Genomic DNA, 23,226 nt, shown 5'->3' on the forward strand with positions numbered 1-23,226 from the left:
TTCCTTGATTTTGTTCTCTAAAAACTGTTTATGAAACATCATTTCTTCACTTAATTGAATGTCAAAAGCTTTAAAAAATGAATAAAATTCCCTTAATAGAGCAAACATGCATTAATGTACTGAAGAAATTAAACATCCAGAGAGGTAAGGGAATAAGTCAAATGAAATGCTTGCCTTTGTGGTTTAGCTGTTGCTTTCTTAGCTTCACTTTCCATCTGTGGAACTGTAAGATTATTCAGATCAGGAAGACTGGAAAGCTATTAAGATGATAATCAGATCATAAATAAATTTTTTTTGGAATTTATGAAGTCTTGTAAACAAGGTACCACTCCAAAAAACACAAATTTTCATTTAAAAAATGTACAAACATGCTTCTTGTTTAGCACAGATTCTAAATAACTTTTGCATATCATTGCATTTTTATTCTTAATTTGCAAAATAAAGAATATAAATAAAAATAAAAGACAACATCCACTTTCTTTCCTATAAAGTGTAGGAATCTTTCTTCTTATCTCTACTAGCAGAGGTCATGAGTCAAAAGCCATGTCACCACATTTGTTGACTTGCAATCAAAATTTCATCAAACTACTCTTTTATGAATTTATGGGAGTAAATTTAGTATCAAATTTTAGTATTATACATTAGTTAAATTCTTAATTTAGAAGTAAATATTAAAAAAAACACCTAAACATCAATTTTTGTGTGCCACTTGGTATGTCAAGTACAGCATTGGTTCAAATTATGTTTGTGATGTCCAAATACAAAGTATACAATTTCTTATGAATTAGGAATTCAAATTACAAATGCTGACAAGATAGTATATAAAATACAAACCTCTTTTCTTTTTGCTGAGATATTGCTTCATGTGCTTAATCATAATCAAACACAGTGGCCCAACCCACTTCTTTCCCTTTTTTAGACACTGGTTACATAAACCTACTTCTGTCCATAACATGTGAATAACCAATCAAAAGCTCAGAATGTTCCCCACGTGGTTCTCTAAGCCTTTACAAATGATTTGCTTTGGAAATCCTTTTTATTTGCACTCTGAATTCAAAGAAAGTAAGTTGACAATTTAGTAAGCTCAATTTTTTTTTTTACTTAAGTTTGATAAATTATAGTGGAATTTGATGGTACTGATATAATAACTTGATTTTTGGTTATCTAAAATTTATATATAAAATCTATTAAAAAATATATTTCTTTTCAGATCCTCCAGCCTAAGGCAAGCCACAAACAAGTACAAAGTTTGTAACCTGAAGAGTAATTGTTTGTTATACTTCTTTAATTACTGTTCTATATTTTAAGAAAAGTAAGTTGAAGAACTTTTGTAAACAGTAATTCTGTATACACACATATATAATGTATTATAACTGAAATGTCATTGCATTTTACATAAAACTAGTCTGCAAAAACAGTCAAGAAAGGTTACTTTGTAAAGGTCAGTTTCATATTCTTGTATACAGTAACATGAGTTCACATGTGCCACATCATTGCAACTTCTCTGATGCTAGACAGGCACACAGCTGGAAGGTCAATATAATAAATATATATATAAATGTATAATGTTATGGGATTTAAGATACTCAGACTAAATATTTGTGTTTTCATGTCAATTTTTAGTCTTCCTAGAATGAAAAGAAAGAGCATTATTTATATTTCCTAATTTTTTAAATTATGGTTACGAGGCTTGTCAAACTGACAAACCCTTTATAGTTATGGTAGAGAAAGACAGATAAAGTATAAAGTTTTATTGAAGTGAAGCATGTGAAATGTATTTAAAAGGTTATTGAGATTACATAAATAATATTTGAGATTTTTGGGTTGAAGAATAGTTCTTAGTCATAACATGAAAATCATTTTGTAGTTGGAGTAGTAACAAAACAAACTTGATATTTTCATGAATGTTTAGTAAAAAATACTTCCTTAAAATAATCTGAAATATTTTTGTACAAAAGACTTATAAACAGTATTAACAGTATCAAAGTTTGTGAAGATACACATATTGCATTAAAAGTTATAGAATAAACACTTAACATGTGCAAATGTTTATATGAAATCGTGTATTTCAAACTGAACCCATTGTAAAAGGTTCACCAAGTCCAGGAGATATATACAAATTTTCAGTTATGCCTTTTACATGTTGCAGTTTTTATGTGCATTTTTGCACTTGTTACCACTATCTCACCTCCCATAGAAATATCAATTGATTGTCATATTTTCTCTGCATTTTTACAGTACGTTAGGTAAGTTATTGATGCCATAATGTCAAGTTATATAAGACACACTTAAAATGTATATCATAATTCATAGTACAGTGAAGAAAACAGCTAATTTACGGTTGTTTTCTTATGGAGAAATGACTCTGGCTGGGGACTGACTGTGAACTTTGATCACATGGTAAAAAGGTTAAAGCAAGATATGAACAGTAATAATTAGTAATCTGTGTTACTTCAATTTCTCAAGATGAAAACACATAAGCCTTGATATTTTATGACCAATAAAACAATGTTGAAATCTGAAAGTTCGAAACATAAAAGATTTCCATATATAGAAATCATGGTTCTGAAAAACCAAAGTATGAAAGATCAGTACAACTGATTTTATCCAACTGGTTGATTTTTTTAAACTTTAATGGCTAAATATTACCTAACTTTATTAATAACATTTTGTATAATGAGTTGTAAAATAGGGCAGGAGTTGATAACCACACAAAAACTTTAATTAAATGTTTTTGGGGCAGGACACAAGAGCAATAACTGATGACTATATTTACACTTCTTATTATGAAGTCATAATTAGTAGAATTACAGTACACTTGAATCATTCACTCACATGAAGATTTTGAACAGGACAGTCTTTCCCTAGGAGTTTACATGCAACAAAAGATACCTGGTAAATGTCTGGCCTTTTATCAGGATCTGGTTCAAGCATATATCCTATTAAAATGAAAAAAAAAGAGAGAAAGCATTTGTACTATATTCCAGAAATTATAAATTTTTTTGTACCTTTGAGCATCAGAATGTAAATAAATGAAAACAATAACGTCTGATAAAATATTATATTAAATGACTAATTTCAGAACTTAGCTGTTTTTTTTCTTGGCCTCAATTTCTATTTGTGAAACTCAAAGATCATTTACATTGGAAAGACTAGTAACCTATTAACATAAATGATAAACACTGATAAAACTTTCTATTAAATGACTAATTTCAGAATTTGCTTTCAGTTAGACACTTCTTTATTATTTCTCAGACACAAACTTCACAAATTATATGCATGTGCATGCTTTACTCTATGTAAAGTATAAAAGGTTCAGTGATATGTTTTTGTTTGTTACACATATGATAATTACTTTTATCAACCTTTAGATATTTTATTTTGTAAGTAATTGATAATTACAGCTTAGAATGTACTAAAAATCAAATATGTCTAAGACTTGAACTCTAAAATAAAATATAGGCACAATTCAAATTTTAAAATTGGAAAAAACAATTTGGACAAAAATTACATGTGTATTGAAAAAAAATATTCCATGCCCAAAGTTTGTACAATCTTTTATAAACACAACTAGTATCACGAAACTTATTTCCACATTGCATGAATTTATATTTCATAAACATGTTCTTGCATAAAGGAAACCATGACTTTAAATTAGAAGAAAATTATATTTAATATTTACTTTGTCTACGTACTTATTAAACAATGAAGTTTTTTGGAGTACCAGGAATTATCTGGAATTGTAAAATTTCCACTCTGCACAGCAAGTGCACTTTCTCCAAAAGGTAGAGTGAAAAAGCAGAGTTTATATAGTAAACATCCAAGAGCCTAAAATCAAAAATTAAGATGTTTAGTTATACAGAACTTCATACATAAAAACTGTACACACAATAAAAAATTATGTAGCCGTAAAGTTATAACTTGTTGCAAGAGTTAGTGTGCTTGTGTACATTTTACATCACATCCAAAAATTAAATCTCGAAACAATACCTTCATATTTAATGTTTATCATTTATTTTATCACAAAAATAAATATTATAGAATTACTGATTTTTCAAGCAATGCTGATTGACCTTTAACAAATATAATTATGGCCTATTTCTCCAGCTTATCTGAGCAAATTTTGTAATTATAACTCTTGCCTGGAGTAACATGAATTTTTTTAATGGCCAAAAACTCTCCAGCATACACAACAACCTTTAACCTCTCTAAACTAATTGATATAATGCAAACACTTTATAATGGGCTTGAAACATCAATTATAATGAACACCAACAGAAATCCAATTTGGTCACAGTGAAAACAGATGTAGTTAGACTTCTAAGTTCCAAAAAATACAAATGGTAGCTTTACTAAACACACGTTTTGTGATTTTTCTAATCATTATTTGGTGAGGTCTGAGAAACACAGAAAAATAACACCATGATTTTAGTTTAACAAAAGTAAGAAATGAAATCCATTTAAACCTCTTAAATGATTACAGACAAGTTTCATGGAAACCACAGGAAAGTTTGTAACTCATCTCAGATTCCAATGACCATATTAGAATCCATAATGTTGACTTCAACATGTTCTAAGTCTAACTTTAGTACTTTTTTTTCAATATACCATCTATGTTATTCAGATACCTTATTAAAACTTATCAGTAAATGTCCAGTTTATCTATATCTTTAAACTGAAAAACTTTTATAAACAGCCAAAATTCTCTCATTTAAGACAGAGAAGTACAAAACTTATATTCTGAATTAAACACAAATAAAGTTTAATCAGCATAATATTCTTTAAGACAATATACATAAAACATAAAACTTTGTAACAACAAAGTCATATGCACGTCTTTGAAATAAAAATACAAGCCTAGATTTAAATTTAGCTAATTTAAATACATTTTGTTAACAAAACAAGACAGTAGTAAATTTCTTAAATATTTGAATTTAAAATTCACTCCTGCTTATAAACATGATAGAGAAAAGTGCAAAATTCCCTAAACACTGATTTAACATAACCATTACCTTACTTGCAGCACTACAGACATTATATTTAATCACATTTCTGTATACACAAGTGACTTATACAGGTTTATTAAGCATCCAAAGAAATCCCACAATGCTTTACATGGTTCAAAAACTAATACATAACTTTCCTATCACTGAAGTATAAAAACGAAAGTTTGACTATTTCACATTTAATATTTACTACATTGAAATTATTTTCAAGTTGCTAAGAGTGGTCAGTGAAAATTCTTTTTTTTAAGATTTGTGTTTGGAGGATGATAAATACAAATGATGATTGATATAAAATGAAAATTACAAAATATGTCTGAAAAATTATGTTTACACTAATTAAGCATGCTTTTATATTATGGGTGTGTGTGTGTAAGTTTTTTGCAAATTATTAAGCATCCAAAGAAATCCCACAATGCTTTACATGGTTCAAAAACTAATACATAACTTTCCTATCACTGAAGTATAAAAACGAAAGTTTGACTATTTCACATTTAATATTTACTACATTGAAATTATTTGCAAGTTGCCAAGAGTGGTCAGTGAAAATTCTTTTTTTTAAGGTTTGTGTTTGGAGGATGATAAATACAAATGATGATTGATATAAAATGAAAATTACAAAATATGTCTGAAAAATTATGTTTACACTAATTAAGCATGCTTTTATATTATGGGTGTGTGTGTGTGTGTAAGTTTTTTGCAAATTTATGTCTTACTACAAAAAAAAGTCACTAACCTGCAACTTAATTTTCTTATAAATTCTGTTAAATTCCAAACTTTTTAATATTTACATAAATATTTTTCTTATGTTTTGACATTTCTCATTGAATTAATAAACCCATGAAAAAGGTATTTAAGAGAGCAATGTGATTTCTATAAGGGGTGTTGATTCAGAAAGCTGGTCATTCAATGATCTCATGCAAGATAATGCAGTCCAGAGTATCTAATTATCCTCAGCAGTAATAATATTTAACAAAAAATAGCCACATTCATTTAAATAAGCATTTTCATGAGCTCGACAGTAAATCCTCAGCAGTAGATGGGGCCTTATCCAACAGTGCAAATTTAAATAGCTTAGCTGTATTAACTGCAAATAACAGAGCAGCCACTCGCTTACTGAAACTTTTTTGGAATGTTGTATGGCTAGTACTACTTGTAAACAATTACAACCTTCTTTAATCAAAGTTTTACATTTTTTTATGATTCCATAGAAATTTGGATATCATCTTACTTTTTAAAATAGGAATCACAAAAAATAATTTTTGTCCAAATGTTTTACTGTTAATGACTTAACTAGCATTGATTTTAATTTGTAATGATAAATTCTTTGTTTCAGATATTTACACTACATTACACATGTGATATTTCCACAAGCTGTCCACAATTTTGAGCTGATAAATTAGAGGGAAAACAGCAGGTCAACAGCTCCCATCACAAACTTTCAGACTAATCAAATACAGTAATATGAATGTCACTTTTATAATACACCTAAGCCCTCAAATTATAATGTGCGATTTCTTTCAGCAATGAGGTGTAAGCCATGTATCTCCAGATTCTCAGTACAACAGATTAACTGTCAAACACACTCAATCCTACAAAAATAGTAAACATATTTTTTTTAAATAATAAGAACTACACACCCAAATGTCAGCTTTGGTTGTTATGGGTTTTCCGCAGTACAAATCCACCATTTCAGGTGCTCTATAAGACAAGGTGGTGTACCTGTACAAAAACAAATGTCAGCAAAACATAGCTGAATCTCATTATATTTTCATATTGTCTATTAATATTTAAAATATTTATATATATATTAATATGTTATGGATTTTCCGCAGTACAAATCCACCATTTCAGGTGCTCTACAAGACAAGGTGGTGTACCTGTACAAAAACAAATGTCAGCAAAACATAGCTGAATCTCATTATATTTTCATACTGTCTATTAATATATAAAATATTAATATATACAGTATATTGTGTATCAGTTCTTGTTCAAATAAGACTTCCTTCATAAAAGAAATAAACTGAAATATCAAGTCTTAAACTAAAGATTTTAATAAAAGAAACTCATTGAAGTCCATTCCAGTATTTAACATTTTATTTACTTCATATCACAGACTGCTAATTAAATACACTCTTATGTCTTCTTTTTATAGGTTATTTTTAACTTTTGGGAAACTCTTTTCAGAATGAATATACATTTTTAACACACCAAGAATTGAGGGCTTTGAAAATTTTAAAAACTTGTTTTGATTTTCTACAGCAACTTTTACCACTTTCACAACTAAATATGGATTGTTTTTCAGCATCTTTATCTGATAAATTTCTATATTACTCTCTATATATTGTACCATGTTACAATGATTCAGGACTGTGTCACACAAACAAATATATCAGTTGAAATTACTTAAAACTACAGTTTTCCACACCCTTCTATGCTCTGATAGAATATACACATTTTGGACTTTTCTAAACTTTAAAAACTTAGTGTGCTAAAATACAAAAATTAAACTATTCATAATTATGTGTACCATATAAAATTCTAAGTAATACAAAATATTAAAAAAATAAACATGAATCTTACTAATATTTTGATCTGAAACTAACTTTGATATTTCTTCTTCAACAACATTTACTCCTTGACTCTGGGGATTAAGAAACTTTGCCGTAGCACTTCCAAAATCACATAAAACATAGTGACCGCTATCACTGATCAATATATTTTCTACCTGTGAAAGGATTTAAACGAATAAGTTTTCCTGCTTGTTATATATATACATATAAAAGTTTAAGATCAATGTATCTACAAACATAAAAAGCTTAAAATAATTTCAGTGTTAATTAAATATTCTTTACAAAATGCTCATGAAACTAAAAAAATAATCTTTTAAGTTGAAAAATTTTAAACTTACAATTATGCCATGTAAAATTATAAAATTATGTTTAATACTTCAAAATGAAAGTTTATATAATATAAAGGCAATTGAGCTACTGCCTTTAAAAAACATCACATCAGTCAATTGATTAGTGCCGAGCCTTTGTTAAAATTTAGAAATTACTCCTCTTTCATTTCAAATTAAAATCTGATGATCACTCAGACTCAACTTCCCCAAAATAATCCTGAAAACAACTTTTAGAAATATATGCTGAAATAGTTAATTTTTATTCAATACTAATAAAGTGGATAATATTTTGAAACACTAGTTCATTTTTTTATTGCAAGTTCTATTTGTGATTATTTTCAGGAAACTAACATATACATACAATTTTGATATTTTTAAAGTTTGGATTAATAAGTGACAGCAAAATGCAATACACATTTAAGTATAGCTTTAAGACAGAATGCTGTAATAGCAATCAAAAGTTTGTTATTCATAATTAACTATTATAAAAAGTCCTATGTATTTTCATTTTTCTGCAATTTGCATATTTGTATAAAAATGATATTTCAATAACATTACACTAAAAAAGAATTATGTTTTGATCAAACCCAAAAACTCAACATGAAACATTTCTACCTTGAGATCTCTATGTACAATAGGTGTTTTACAATGATGAAGTCTTGACACTGCTTCACAAACATCACAGAAAATTCTCAACACCTCATGTTCCGCAAATCCCATTTGAAGTTTCTCGTTCATCAATTGTAGCACACGCCCTACAGATAATAATAAAAAAAGTTTACAGTTTTATTAACACATTCCTAAGAAAAGTTCTTAACATTAATAACACAAGTGTTATACTTAAAAAAATTCATTTTGATAATACTGACTGGCATAAATAAAAAGACAGAAGACATCTCACTTAAAAAAACAAAAAAAAGAATTGTTATTTCTTTCCATAAAAAAATTCAAATTACATGTTGTGGAGAAAAAATTCTGGCATGACCTGAATATAGACAAATTAAAACTAAATTAAAGGATTTTGATATATGATAAAACTGGCAATTGATGTTAGAAATAAAATTTTAACAGGAGTAATATGGCATGTTTTTTACACATTGGGGTTGTTCATTTTTTCCGGTTTTACAGTTTAATTACAAATTACAAGCAGCATATAATCTAGATATACATTTTTTAAATTGGTATATTAATTAATAACAACACCAAAGGCATGATAGACACACTAAGAATTTGTTAGTGATAGGCATAGAGACATATATCACAAGGCAAAAACAAAAAACATGAGATCAAAGTACAGTTTTGAATGTAGTGAACATTTAAAAAAAGAATTTGAAACATTCTAATAAAAACTAAAAATTTTTCCTCGTTGCAGCATACAAATATAGCTATTATTCAAAAGATAAGTAAATTCCAGCAGATGTTTTAATGTTTTCTCTATTTGCTATAACACTAAAGAGAAATTATCACACAATTTATATTTCCTGCAACTCTATAATAAATGTACAGAGAAAGGAAATTACATTGATGGGGCATAGAACTAAAATAAAATGCAATATTCCACTGACATGGAACAGAGGGTAAGAAATTACACTTTAATCTTTATAATAATTTCTGGGGTAGATAACAGGGCTACCACAACACACAGTTTGATTGCCCCATTACAATTATGATAGTCTGCTACAACATTTCTAAAATATACATATCAACATGTGTACTTGATGTATATAGTACCACCTGTAAAACAAGAGGCAACAAATATGACAAAAATAAAACATTAACTAAAGCACAATACAGTTGTTTTTGATCGTAAAAGTTAATATTTTGTTACACCAAAAATGCATTTCTGATAGGTACTTACCTTTTCTCACCCAATTGCTGATGTTTCTGGCTTGTACCTTCCAAGTTACAAAAGTGGGGACTACTGTATAATAGTAGAGAGCTAGCTATGCCAGTATAGAAGTCACAGTATGATCGGTGTAGGGTAGTCAGCGGTATGCTGATAGCAAAAATTTAGCAAATGTTAAGGGTCCAGTGAAGGTGCATCAATATCCAAACAAGGAGAAAATGATTGCAGAGAAAGGTGTTCAAGAATATGAAAATAAAACACACCTGTGAGGTATAGCACCACTTCTACAACAAGTATGCTCCTCAACTAGTAATTAAACACAGGAACAAAATGGGAGTAGAACTGAATTAGCATTCAGAAGAGAGACCTACAGCCTTAAATTAATGAAAAAGTGCTATAAAACCATGACTTGAAACAATATGCTATTAACAAACAAAAATTCTAGTGCGGTAGTGACAATGAGTTTGTATAAGCATGTGCCAAGGATAATGTCGATGGTTACATTAGAGTATGTTGAGTATAGTCCATCCGAGAAAAACATCTTGTGGAAATGTCCTGTATAAGATATAGTTCAACAACTGCAGTTCTCCCAAGCAAAAAACATCCAAGGCAAGCACCAAGGATATGTAGGATGAGGAAAAACATTTGCAGACATTAGAATGTAATCTTAAGGGTTTTCATAACTAGCCTGTTGTTAACAGATGTTATATTTCGTCCACGTGTATAGCAGGCCATAGAACCAAACATGGTGACAGTAAGCCATGTAACAGTGTCAAAGAAAACAAAATAATTAAACACGGGTAGGGCTATCAACACAATATCTTGTAACATGAACATGTCCATTTGAACAGAAAACATTGGTGAAAGTTTTGATCCAGAATTGCAATCTGGTCAAGCAAAAACATGCAGGGAAAGTGCCATGAGTCTTGAATCTTATGTTATTGCATAATCATTGTTCAGTAGTGAGTATAATGATGAGTGCTCTCTTCTAGTCCAATAAATACACATGATACATAAATTTAGTCCAACTTTGTTTGCTATACAAAATGAACTTAGAAGGAAACCTCCTTAGTCCACAAATGCAGTGACTAAGAACCAGAAATGGCAAGGACTTCCATGCCCCACTAGAAGAGAAGGGGAAAGCAATGCACTGGGGAATCCAGAGGAATGAAGAGCACCATACAGTGCAATGGATGTCTGTGATTCCCTCTTTTGAAAAGCACAAAGAACTGGATAAAGATGGGCAGAAATAGTCATCTGCTTTACTCAAACTTCATGAGTGACAGAATTTTATAGAGGAAACAGTGATAAAGTATACACACACACAGTACTGTACAAAAGTGCTAGGACAAAGTAAAAAACAAATTCAGGCTACTTTCAAAAAACAATGGAAAGTAAATCACATATGAAACATCAAAATTTTATTAATCTTCATATTTATTGCAACAGAAACTCAGTGGTAGCACCTGAATCCTGCAAACAGTTAATATTTTGTGTGTCTTCCTTTTATTTCAATAACTGCATACAGTGTTTCAGGCATTTTTGAAAAATATTTAATCAAATTCTCCTTTGGAATTTTACTCCAAAGGTCTCTTATACAATCCCATAAAGATTCTTTGGATGTAACTTTTGATTTGTTAAGATTCTGATATTTGAAACTCCACCAGATTTACTCAAAAAGGGGATCTGCATCAGCAGAATAACTCTAGAAGTTTCTTTCTTAGCTAAATAACTTCTGCATAAGTTGGATAAGTGTTTGGATCATTATCTTTCTTTATCAATAACATGCAAACTACTAGGTATACCATAACGGATTGGTATCTGCTGGTACTTGCACTTGTAACATCATTTCAATGATTTTGCAAATATCTTGTGTTGCTTCAGCAGAAAAATACCCACAAACCCTCACACTACCTTCCCCATGCTTCATGGTAGGTGCTATACATTGAAGTAAGTAGCTTTCACCTTTCTTTTGCTAAAAGTGCAACCTACACTTTGAACAAAATATTTCAAACTTGAACTCATCAATTCATAACACCCTTTTCCATTCATCAGCAGTCCAGTTTGTATTTTTCAGCAAATTCCAGTCTTTTAACAATATTTGGAGATTGAAGTAAAGGCTTTTTAATTGCCACACATCAAATATTCCATTCTTGTTGAATCTTCTTCACATTGTAGATCTGGATACTTTTCTGTCATTCAGTATATGTTTATGTCATGCACAAACGAAAATACTTAACATCAGTATTACTGAGTTTAGGTCTTCTGCCTCTTCCTTTCCTATTTTCAAATTCATCTGTCTTGGTTTCAAAATCTAAGGTATACTTGACAGTATTTGGGGAGAATTTCAAGTCTGCATCAATTTGTCGACAAGTCCAACCAGCATCGTAACATTTTAAGCAATCTTTCTATTAACCCTTCTTTACATGTTTTAGGCTATGGCATGACAACAAACCTGAATATATGGTGTTAAACACTGTTTATGTCAATGTTTATTAGTGGAGTGCTAATAAATTGATTTATTTTGCATATAGCAGTACCATATCCTAATTCCTTGCTAGCTTCTTTCTATTTAGTTAAGACACTACACTGGATACAATGTCAGTTATTTCAGACCATAAATTTGATCAGTATGTTCATTAAAGCAGAACCTTTATGACCTGCCCTTGGTGCAAGTATAAGGCAATTCTAAAGAATGGTAAGTATTCTCATCTTGGCTCATTGAATTGCCAACAAGGATCAGTGAAGCATTACCACAGTGTTGAAATTTACATTCTACAATGGCATGAAAGAATTAGTCACATGAAATAGAAAGAATGACAAAATATTCTCTTGTCCTAACATGTATGCACAGAATCATGCATATACACACACATACCTCTGGATTAGCATAAGCAGCTAGTGGTTTTAAAGAATCACCCCATCTCAACAGTGAGCTTTCTAGAAGTATACACTCAGCATACCTTGCCAGGCAATATCCTGAAATACATTGTATATCACCTAAATAAGATAAAAAATAATAACATGTTGACTTATCCTAATCCAAGGTAAAAAGATGAACACAGAATCATCTCAGGAGGAAGACAATAAATATCCACCTGAGAAAGACACAGACAAGTTATGCAGAGAACATGTAATAAATGTATTTTGAGTTGTCTACATACTAACCTGAACGATCTCCAAAGAATAGCAGATTCAAGCAGCTAAAGACACAGTCATATGATGAACATGGTGTGAAGAAACATTATGCAAATAGCAACTTACCATAAACAAGTCAGAATATGCCAGTCATATGAATTGACAAATCCAACGACTGAGCACAGTAAGTGATATATTGCTGGAAACAGCAAAATTCCATGGAACAATTAGCAAAAAGAAACATGAAAGGAAGCAGAACAAGCCACTTACATAGCTGGGAACAAACTGAACAAAGTAGTCAACCCAGATCTGAACAGCAGTACAGATAGGATATGGAAGGTAAGGAAATAGGAGAGAAGGCTAAATAAGTCTCCCATAAAGCTAACTGTCTTGGAAGGGAAGCCTGATCCAGATGGAGAATAATACATGAGGAATGGTAAAGGAAATGGGAAAAAAATGCATAAATATTGGAATAACGATGACCCCATGCCATGAGGAATAAAAAGATCTGAGAGGAAGATGTTACAAGAAGCATGTTCAAATGGGTTCAAAGGAAAAACCAGACAGGGCATAAAGGACAAAACCAAAATCCCAATTTGGACAGACCAGATGTAAGAAACAGAAAAGGAGGGAAATAACCAAGGAGGAAAAGGCATTCCAGAAGTAGAAGAATGGAAGGGTGTATGACACAGCAGCCTTATAACTAGCAACAGATGACATGGACAAGCCATGATCAAACAACCAGATGAAGAATTGGGACATGAGGAATAGAAGCCCATATCCCCTGGAGAGAGAGAAAACCCCTCATGCAGTGAGAGAAGGTGAAGATAGGGCCACTGGGACTGTCAACACCATATCTCTTAGTTAAAGTAGAGAAGGCTGGATCCAATGAAGATAACAATGGAATAAAACTCCTATCAGAAAAGGTGATTGAGTAGGGTGAACAATGGACCTCTCCAACTGGATCAGAAAGCCCCATCCAATTAGCTTCCCAAAAATGTAAACAGGCATGAATGAGTGACAAAGTATGGAGGGAGGTAAACAGGAGCCAGTCTCCACTCAAAGAATCAATAAGACAAAAGATTAAGTAAAACCTACCCCAAATGACTATAAATATTGAACTTAACAACTACTGAGCAAAAAAGGCATGAAAGACTTATATTATCATGTGTATGAATTAGGTCAATCCACATAAGGTCATAAACTTGTTAAACATGGGTATACCTAGTGAGAGTGAAGAATACACACTCAAAACCTACCACAGGTCTCCTAGGAAAAAAGAACAACACCTAAACCAAGAAATTATGTGAAGGTGCAGTAACAGATGAAAAGTCTTGTACAAAGAAATTTTCACTCAGTAGTTATATCCTTCCTCTAAAAAAAAAATCATAACTTGAAAGGAAGAAATCACTATCTGAACATAAGATACGACCTTCCCATAAATCAACACCTATACTTCCCTAGTAAACAGACTCTAAGACTTAAGGACTCATGTCAGAACCACTGTCTACAGTTACTGAAAGTACATCACCTTCCATATTAGGTCTTGAAATCATGTTAATACATTAAAATTAGTAACACAGGAATACTTCTAAAACAAAGGAGCAAAAATAATGGAAATCAAACACAAGTAGTTGAAACTGACAAATTTGTGATTTAACACAATCAAGATTTTGTAGTCACATATAAATTGAGTTAAAATACATGTCTATATAATAGAATGTAATCCAAAAAGTGCAGATTACACCAAAACAGCAGAGGGAGCAGCTAAAGACACAATATAAAGAGTACAGAGGGTGAAGTATGATTGGTAATGGGTAGTCACATGATCACCAATGCTCTGAAATGGTGAAAAACTTATGAACCATTGATGAAAAATTTTAGCAATGCTTAGAAGGCAGTCCAGGAATAATATAGCATTGAGTGAGTAGAGATCAGATCATTTTGGAAACGCACCAAAGTAAGAAAGTTTTTATTAAGTACTTTTACATATACAAAAGTATAACACTCTGCAGGTGTATTACATTCATAGCCATGTACATAATATTTGGCCAGTGGTGAAAACAGAACACAAGTTATCAAGGATCAGCCACAGTATCATCACTTAGCTTTAAAACTAGTTAACTATGGCAATACTGGGACTTCTGGTAGTATTGATGAATCATAAAATCATCTAGTAGCAAAAATATTCAACTGAAGCTTTCACAAAAAAACTTTACCAGATATATCATTAGTTAAGCAAATGTTCCATTGATTTCAGCACACTTATTCAAAGCATCAAAATAAATTTGCAAATATTTATTATAAGCATAAGATAAAAATAATTAAGAAAATGTAAAATTTATAATAACAATATTTAGTAACTCTTGGAAAAGAGGATAAAAATAATTAAGAAAACATAAAAATTATAATAACAATATTTAGTAACTCTTGGAAAAGAGTATGTTTAGTTTTACCAAAAAACAAATTATGCCTCTATTACGTTTTTCTCTAGAAAATTCATGTTTCAATAAAGGAGAGATAATTATGTTTTGCCATTATTACAGTTTTATAAGACTACATAATTATTATTGCTTTATATAATTTCAATAAGCAATTAATTATTAAAACCAAAAAACTAAAACAATGTATAAGATATATACATAATGAAAAAAATCTTAATTTTCATTGACAGGTAGTTTTGCTAATTTAGTTTTATACTTTTAAAGAACCCAATATGAAGCAAATAGTTTAAGCATAGCTAGAAGACGACCATGATTTTTAAGCAATGAATGTTACATACCTCTGTAATAATGCATAAGCATTAATACTTCATAAACACCTCCACCAACATGTGTGATGCTGGAATCCACTAAACCAATAATGTTTTTATGGCCTCGCAGACTACTCTGTAAATAACAAGAAGCAAAAATTGTTTTAATTTCTAATCAGTTCAAAACAATGTTTTAAATACATCACAACACAAATCTATTCTGTCTAATAATCTTACATAAATATTAAAATTTCCAAAACTCTAAACATGTGTTTACAAAACACTTGTATCAGTAACTTTTATTAATGTGTTAAACAATTTTTTTTTTTAAACTTTAATGTTGAAAGCCATATGACTATGAACAAAATTGTTTTATACTAAGCACAAACCTATACAATAGGTTATTTGTGCTCTGCCCACTACCAGCATTAAAACCCAGTTTCTAATGTATTAAGTCCATAGACATAATGCTGTGCTACTGGGTGGCTTTAAATTTTCTTGCTTCTCTTTGATTTCTTGTTTTGTAAGATAATATTCCTATTTATCCAGAAAAACTGATTTAATGATTCTAAAACATTTCACAACTAAAAATATTAACATAAAAACTGTGGTTTCTATTTTTCTGCATTATTAAAATGAAATTAAATTTCTGTAAACCCAAAAGGTATTACATAATTTAGATCTTTACACACACATTATATGATTGCTCTGTAACATTGCTTCACCTTATAGGTGAAGGTTTAAAAAGTACACCTATTTTTCTTCAGAACTATCTATCTTTATAACAAAAAGTGTTACATTTGTGAAACTTGTCAATGTTTAAAACAATAATTAGCATTCATAAGAATTGCCAGTCTTTACAACAGAACCTAGTTTCATTGGAATTATCCACCTTTACACTAATATCTAGCCTTTGAGAAAACTGAGTAGTAAAATAAACAATAATATCTGACTTTCATGAAAACTGTTCATACATACAACTCCTGATTTGGTAATATGCACTGAAACTTGTTTCAATATTTAAATCCAGGGGGCATGACTGAATTTCTGACTAACTTATGCTCTATGAAAAAGCAAATCAGTATGAAAAATGTGTTATATGAAACAGTGTTCATGGGATTATTAAACTAATGAGCACAAGCAACATGATACAAAAATATGGATCTTTAACAACTTCAAAGCACAACCTCAGTCATTGAAATATACAAAATAAACAAAAAACATTCAAATTTTGAAGATACAATTCAAAAAACACAACACAAATTTAACAGGTACTTACTGCAATATGGATTTCTCTTTTGCATACAGATAAATCTGGTTCATTATTGACAAACATTCTCTTGAGGGCATATCTAACATTGTTAGTTCCTTTAACAAGAAACACTAGAGCAAACCCACCTATTAGAAAAAAAAAGATGAATATTAACACCTAAAATATTATTTAAAATAATTCAAAGCACTGTGAATAGAAACTAAAGTTTTTTTTGTTCTTTTAAAATAATAACAAAATAACATACATTTTGTTAATGTACATTTTACACTTTTTACAATGAACACATTTCTCTTAATAGAAATGGTATTATGCTTACATTTGTGTATACTATATTACAATTATACTACCAAACTGTTCAGTTACACCACATACATTAACAGAATAATCTACTAACTAGCATACATTATATGAATAAATTTAATAAAAACTTAACTAATGAAAGCAAAGCCAGAAAAGTAGTTAAGAATTCAGTTACATTCAATTACCAATCTACGTACATAACACCAAACACAAGTTTTTATACATGCTGAATAACAGTTTCTTCTATACAAGAAATCATTTACATCTCTTATTACGAGAACAGTTGAAGCAGCTGAAACATAAGTTATAGTTCAATTACAGAAATTAGAGGAAAAAACAGCAAAAAACTGCAAGATATTAATTACACTTTTATTTGAACGTGTTTCACACAGAGCTGGCACTAGGCAAAACTGTGACCTAAATTGGAGAAAAAAAAAGCAAGATATTAATTACATTTTACTTGGATATGTTTCACTCAAAGCTGGCACTAGGCAAAACTATGGTCTGTGCAAACTTTTCTTTTTTTACCTCTGTCCCTATAAAATTAATCAGAACTACTGGGTGAAATGTGAGTTTTGGTGCCTCTTGAGGTGCACAGAGGGACATGTTAGACACTCCAGGGCCTGGCACTGGTTTCATCAGATAAATGAAATTCAATAAGGATATTTTCAAAATCATACAAAATCAAAGCTGGAAGTATTCTTGTTCAAAACACATTTTTCCTTTATATATATACTTAAAAAAAAGTGAAGTTTAAAGCAAAAGTGCACAAATACTGAATCATTTATATGTAAAATAAAACCAAAAGTTTATTTTCATGATGACAATATGTTTAATCTTGTTTTTCTTGGAAAAGTTCTCGTAATAAACAAGTCTTTATAGCAGACTTACCCTATGAATGATTGCAATTATGTTGACAAATTTCAAGTCACAAACATGGAAAGAAAATGTTTTTCCTTTCAGCACATTTCATATAAAAATTTTGGAAAAACTTTCTTACTTTCAAACATTTATATTTATTATAAAATACATGTAAACAACATATTGTTAGCTACTAAGTTTAAATGGTTTTGCATTTTTCCAAATTTTTTGAAGTACAGTTTCACTAGATCATAAAAAGTGTTTTTATAAAACACTAACTATGAGTAACAAACTCATATCTAATAAGCTCTGGTGTTCTCCAAGAATTTAAGTCACTGAAACTTGAGTTTCTTGTTAATATACTAAAAATTAGTTTATTTTCTGATACATTTAAACAGTATAATGCAATTATTTACATGAATGAAACATCTATACATGCTACATTTATATGTAGCATACACAATAGTTTTTAAAGAAAGAGAAAAACATTCAAACAAATCTGCAAAACATCAGGTTTGAATTTATGAACCATTTTACAAGCTTCCAAAACCAAGGAAGATTAAAATCTGATTAGTCTAATTTCAGAAGTAAATTTGATATTATGTCAAAATTGTTAACCATGAAGCCTTTTGTTTAAACTGAATTTTTCAAAGTGCCAAAACCAATAATGTTATGTGATAAGTATCTTAGCATTAACTACAAAGTAGCAGTTTCTACAATAGAACAGCAAATATGGATTGTTTTGAGACAGTGAAGTTAGGCTTAACTTTCAAATCAACCATGCTTTAAAATATAATCAATATGTCAATAATTTAATTGCAAAAAGGATACTGAACTAGGCAGAAAGTCCACTTTCAACACAGTTTACAACATAAAGTTAAAATATCATAAATTATACTCTGCTCTCATCAAAATGAATATTGCTACAAAAGTCTAGACAAGAGAAGGTCAGAGGAAGCATATCTAGATTCAATGAGCACACACACTATAAATGTATATGGGATCAGAAGTTATATACACAAATACACACATACCTCATCCATCCCTAATAAATACATATTAACAGTCTCTTTACAGACTAAACCATTTTCTTTTTAATAGCACAAGTATTCTAAACTTGTGTTAAAAGAAAAACTATATATGAAAATTAACATTGTTGTGCTCACAAATATTTTCACATTATTAAAGTCAAACAGCATAAAATACACACAGATAATGTAATCAAAATTACAAAATGCACAAGTTCACTAGATCTCAGCAAAGTTACTGTAAAGTAAACTAGCAAGTCACTATGATCCTTATCACAGAATGCATGTGTAGTTATCTGTGTTCAAGGTTAGACATTTCACTTTCTTCTCTACTTCAAAACTACATTTAAATAGTACTTTCTAGTTGTGTTCATACCACTCTTTACTATGGAATAACAAGAAAAACTATAAATGAGATTTAAAATGTAAATAGTCTGATTCTGAAAGTAAATTACTAATGATTCATCTCAAGGATGATGTGAGATCAGATTTTATATCTAGTAAAACCAACTGTAATTTAACAAATGTTCATTGTATTATAAAGAAATTACAGGTTAGTGTACAGATGTTTGCTACCCACTGCTAATAGCAATTCTGTCATTAGGCTATGACTTTTAAATGTACAAAGTACTCAAGGGCTTAGATTTCTGTATTTAATGGAATAAACAGCTGGATGACTACATGCTATTGAAAAAAGTGACTTAACTTCTGTGATTGATTGAAAAATCTCTTAACCTTTTAAGTAAGATTCTCAGCTAGAGTTACATGCAAGATGCATTTAATCATGTGTATAACTAAAAAATGTAACTAGTGTGCACGTTTGTGTCTCAATTTTTCTTATACAAGTTTTGATGTGTGTGTTTAGTTTTTTAAATCACAAAATTTACAAATTCAAAAACACTAAAATTATCTTAAAAACAAATTCAAATTTTAAGATATTCACTGAATAAAGCAAACACTATCTGATGGGAAATTAAAGTTCATCTTGTAAAACATTCATTTTAAATATTGTTTTATCCTAGTCTCAACCTGTTAATACTTCAGAGTTACAATTATAAACTAAGCTACAAAATATTGGCAGAAACTCATTTCAATGTGTATTTTTTCTTCTTATATTTAACAGTGAAATTTACAAACGTGCTACCCATAAGTAACATTAATGTTTAGTCAGTTTAATAACAATCATTATTTAACATTTTTAATGTAGTAAAGGTAATAAAATAAGCAACTACTAATGGATAACTATAACCTTAGTGCTAACAGACTGAGACTGTTTCAAGTGTTTGGGTATTATATACAAATTAAAAAGCGTTTTTGATGACCTAGAATATTTTCTATGATAAATATAACAAGAAAAAATTATAAATTAAAGCTGTCTTCATGCATTTCAAAAGCAATTAACCAAATGGTCTTCTATGCATCTATATAAATAATCAACACAAAATATTAATATAGTTATTGACTTTTACCCTTTCGTCACATACGTGTGTGTGTGTGCGCACCAAAATTCTGTGTGTATTTGGCATCATGTTGTCATATGCATGTCTCCATTTTTATTTTCAATTTAGCTAATCTTGTATATTAATCACACAGCAGAAAACTAAATTAATAACTGTAAATTATTTAACTTTTCCCAGATTAACTTTACTCTACCTTAGTAAACAAATGATCAAGGTTTAGGTTTGACAGCAGCTACTGTAATCTCACATGTACATTATCATCTTCAAAAATTCTGATCAATGTTAACCTATGTATTTTATAGAATCACTATTTTATTTATATTTAAACAAATGAAGTTGCATATAACTCTAGGACATATGTTGGTCTAACATAAAAAAAAAAGCAAAACGACAGATTACAAGTTACAATAACTCAGAATAATTATGACTTCAATTAGTGTCATTAATTATTGACATTGGGAAAAATATTTTTAGAAGAACCAAACATTCACTAGAAAATCTCACAACTCAAGATACAACAATGAACATGAAATACACAGGTGTCAATTTCAACGAACATTTGAACATCTGTTAAGTTATTCAACTAATACAATACACAGATTTTTCACTTCTCAGAGGTTTATAAAACATCTGTGTAAATGGTTTTATGTTCTTGGATTATATGTCAATAACTACTATGTTATACCATCTGACTATGGCCTGAGAATAACTATTATCTTGTGTATTGATTTACACTAAGAAAACAATACAAGTATTCACAAAAAGTAATACTTTACATAACTCCTTAGTTGATTATTATAGTTCCTTAGTTCATCAGTTAAACCTTCTTCCTACTAACACACATGGAGAATATTCCATGTACATTTATTGTGTAATTAACTCAAAGCCTTCATGTTCAATTTATGTGAATATTACTGTATTGTACATACTTAATAGGTCTTGGCATATCAAAAATATTAGTGCATTTTTCTCCCCCCTTCCTGACAATGTTAAATGATTTTTGTTTACTAATTGTGTTGTACATTTGGCTGACAGATATTCCTCTTATTGAACTGAAAGTGCTGACCAACACACAGTACTAAAATGTTCACATAATTATTACCTGAGTGTACTGAAATAGGTAAACTTTCACTAAAGCATACAAATTTGTGTCTGAAAGTTATTTCACATTTTTTAAGCTGTAACTAAATAAATATCTCAAATTTTCTGCACCTATCTACAACCAATGCCAGTAATTTTCTTCTTATTTTTTGTGAACTCTCCAGCTCTCTGTACTGTAAGAGTTTACTTGTTTTTCAGGCATTGTGATTTTGGTATGAAGATATTTTGTTACATCAATAACAAACTCATACATTAGTCCATCAGACAGTACAGCCAAAATTGGTTTCCATACTCAGTCAAAGTAATCATTTTAAATTGGCAATACTGATTTTCCTACAGTATTTACTTTTTAACATAATGAACCTTTTGTTTTGGTGTCTCTCTGCCATATTATTACTGTTGCTAGGCAACATCAGTTCTGATTATTTCATGTACAGATTTCAGCTGTTTGTTGTCATGATAAAGGTTATTTTTATTTTTCATTTAACATATATAAATGTGTATCTCTGTAAAGTTTGTGACCAATGTGTGGCCTAGTTAGAATAACTTCTTCCTTCTTTTCCTTATGGAAGCAAGATGGGCAAATAGCAATAGATAATTTTATCTGGAAAAGCTTGTCATGTTGCTCTCTCCATGTCAACTACCAATTGGCACAGAGCTGAATCTTGAACAGACCGTAGTCCATGTATGGGACAGGCATAGTCATGATAGTACCAGAGTAGACAGACGTAGCTGTGGTATCAGCAACCTCATTACCGTGAATATCAAAATAGCCCAGTATCCAAAAGAACTGGATAGAAATTGATGATAAAAAGAAACAAGCAAGTTTTAATGACAAGAACAAGGTGAGAACAAAAGTGAAACAATTCCAGAGCCAGTACAGAGATAAGCAAACCAATATAAATAGTACAGTTTGTGTACTGCAGAGCTTCCATGTGATCAAGGGCAAGAGAAATAGTGTAAAATTTGGTTGTGAACACAGAAATTGTAAAGGGGATCCTGTGTGCAATCACTGAACCACAACAAATCATGACAGAACCCACAGAGTCACCCAATTTTGAACCATCCACATAAATGAAATTGAAGGGTGGCTCAAAAGATGTTCAGCAAATAGAAGACAATACCTTCCAGTCAAGAGTATTTGCCTTCTTCAGATCACTCAAAGAAAGTTACATTTGAGGATGGTGCTTAGCCATGGTGGGATGGGCTGACCAGTGGAGACTACAATATCATCAAGAACAGACCCTAATTCAGCCAACTGCACTTGAATACGAAGGCCAAAAGGAGTGATGGCAGACTGTCTATTTCGAAAATCATGGCCCACTGAAGAAGGAAAATGCAACTCCAAGTGGGATGCTGTGGTAAGGATCAAATCAAAGGTTTGCCACATACAGTGAAGAAAGTTACAAATGGTGGAGGTGTATAGGAGGTTCATGAGGCTCAGTGTATAAACTCTGGACTAGAAAAGTGCAGAAAGTCCCTGAGGGTAAACAGGGTCCAACATCTTCAATCCTGAGGTCCTGGCAGAGCCATAGATCAGAGACCAGTAGTCAAATGAGGAC

The 23,226-nt window shown here is 30.3% G+C and overlaps 1 protein-coding gene across 1 annotated transcript in view; it reads right to left on the reverse strand.

The window, feature by feature from the left end:
* Positions 1-23,226, reverse strand: part of LOC143228366 (uncharacterized) — a 68,393-nt gene that overhangs the window by 26,512 nt on the left and 18,655 nt on the right. Inside the window, exons 3-10 of the mRNA XM_076459634.1 lie at positions 16,921-17,039; positions 15,672-15,777; positions 8,521-8,660; positions 7,610-7,731; positions 6,644-6,725; positions 3,696-3,828; positions 2,836-2,939; positions 175-257 (exon numbers count right to left, since the gene is read on the reverse strand). Coding sequence (XP_076315749.1) covers positions 175-257; positions 2,836-2,939; positions 3,696-3,828; positions 6,644-6,725; positions 7,610-7,731; positions 8,521-8,660; positions 15,672-15,777; positions 16,921-17,039 — 889 coding nt within the window. The remainder of the gene's footprint in view (positions 1-174; positions 258-2,835; positions 2,940-3,695; positions 3,829-6,643; positions 6,726-7,609; positions 7,732-8,520; positions 8,661-15,671; positions 15,778-16,920; positions 17,040-23,226) is intronic.

This window comes from Tachypleus tridentatus, chromosome 10 (genome assembly GCF_004210375.1).
Source record: "Tachypleus tridentatus isolate NWPU-2018 chromosome 10, ASM421037v1, whole genome shotgun sequence".
In the NCBI taxonomy this organism is placed as follows: domain Eukaryota; kingdom Metazoa; phylum Arthropoda; class Merostomata; order Xiphosura; family Limulidae; genus Tachypleus; species Tachypleus tridentatus.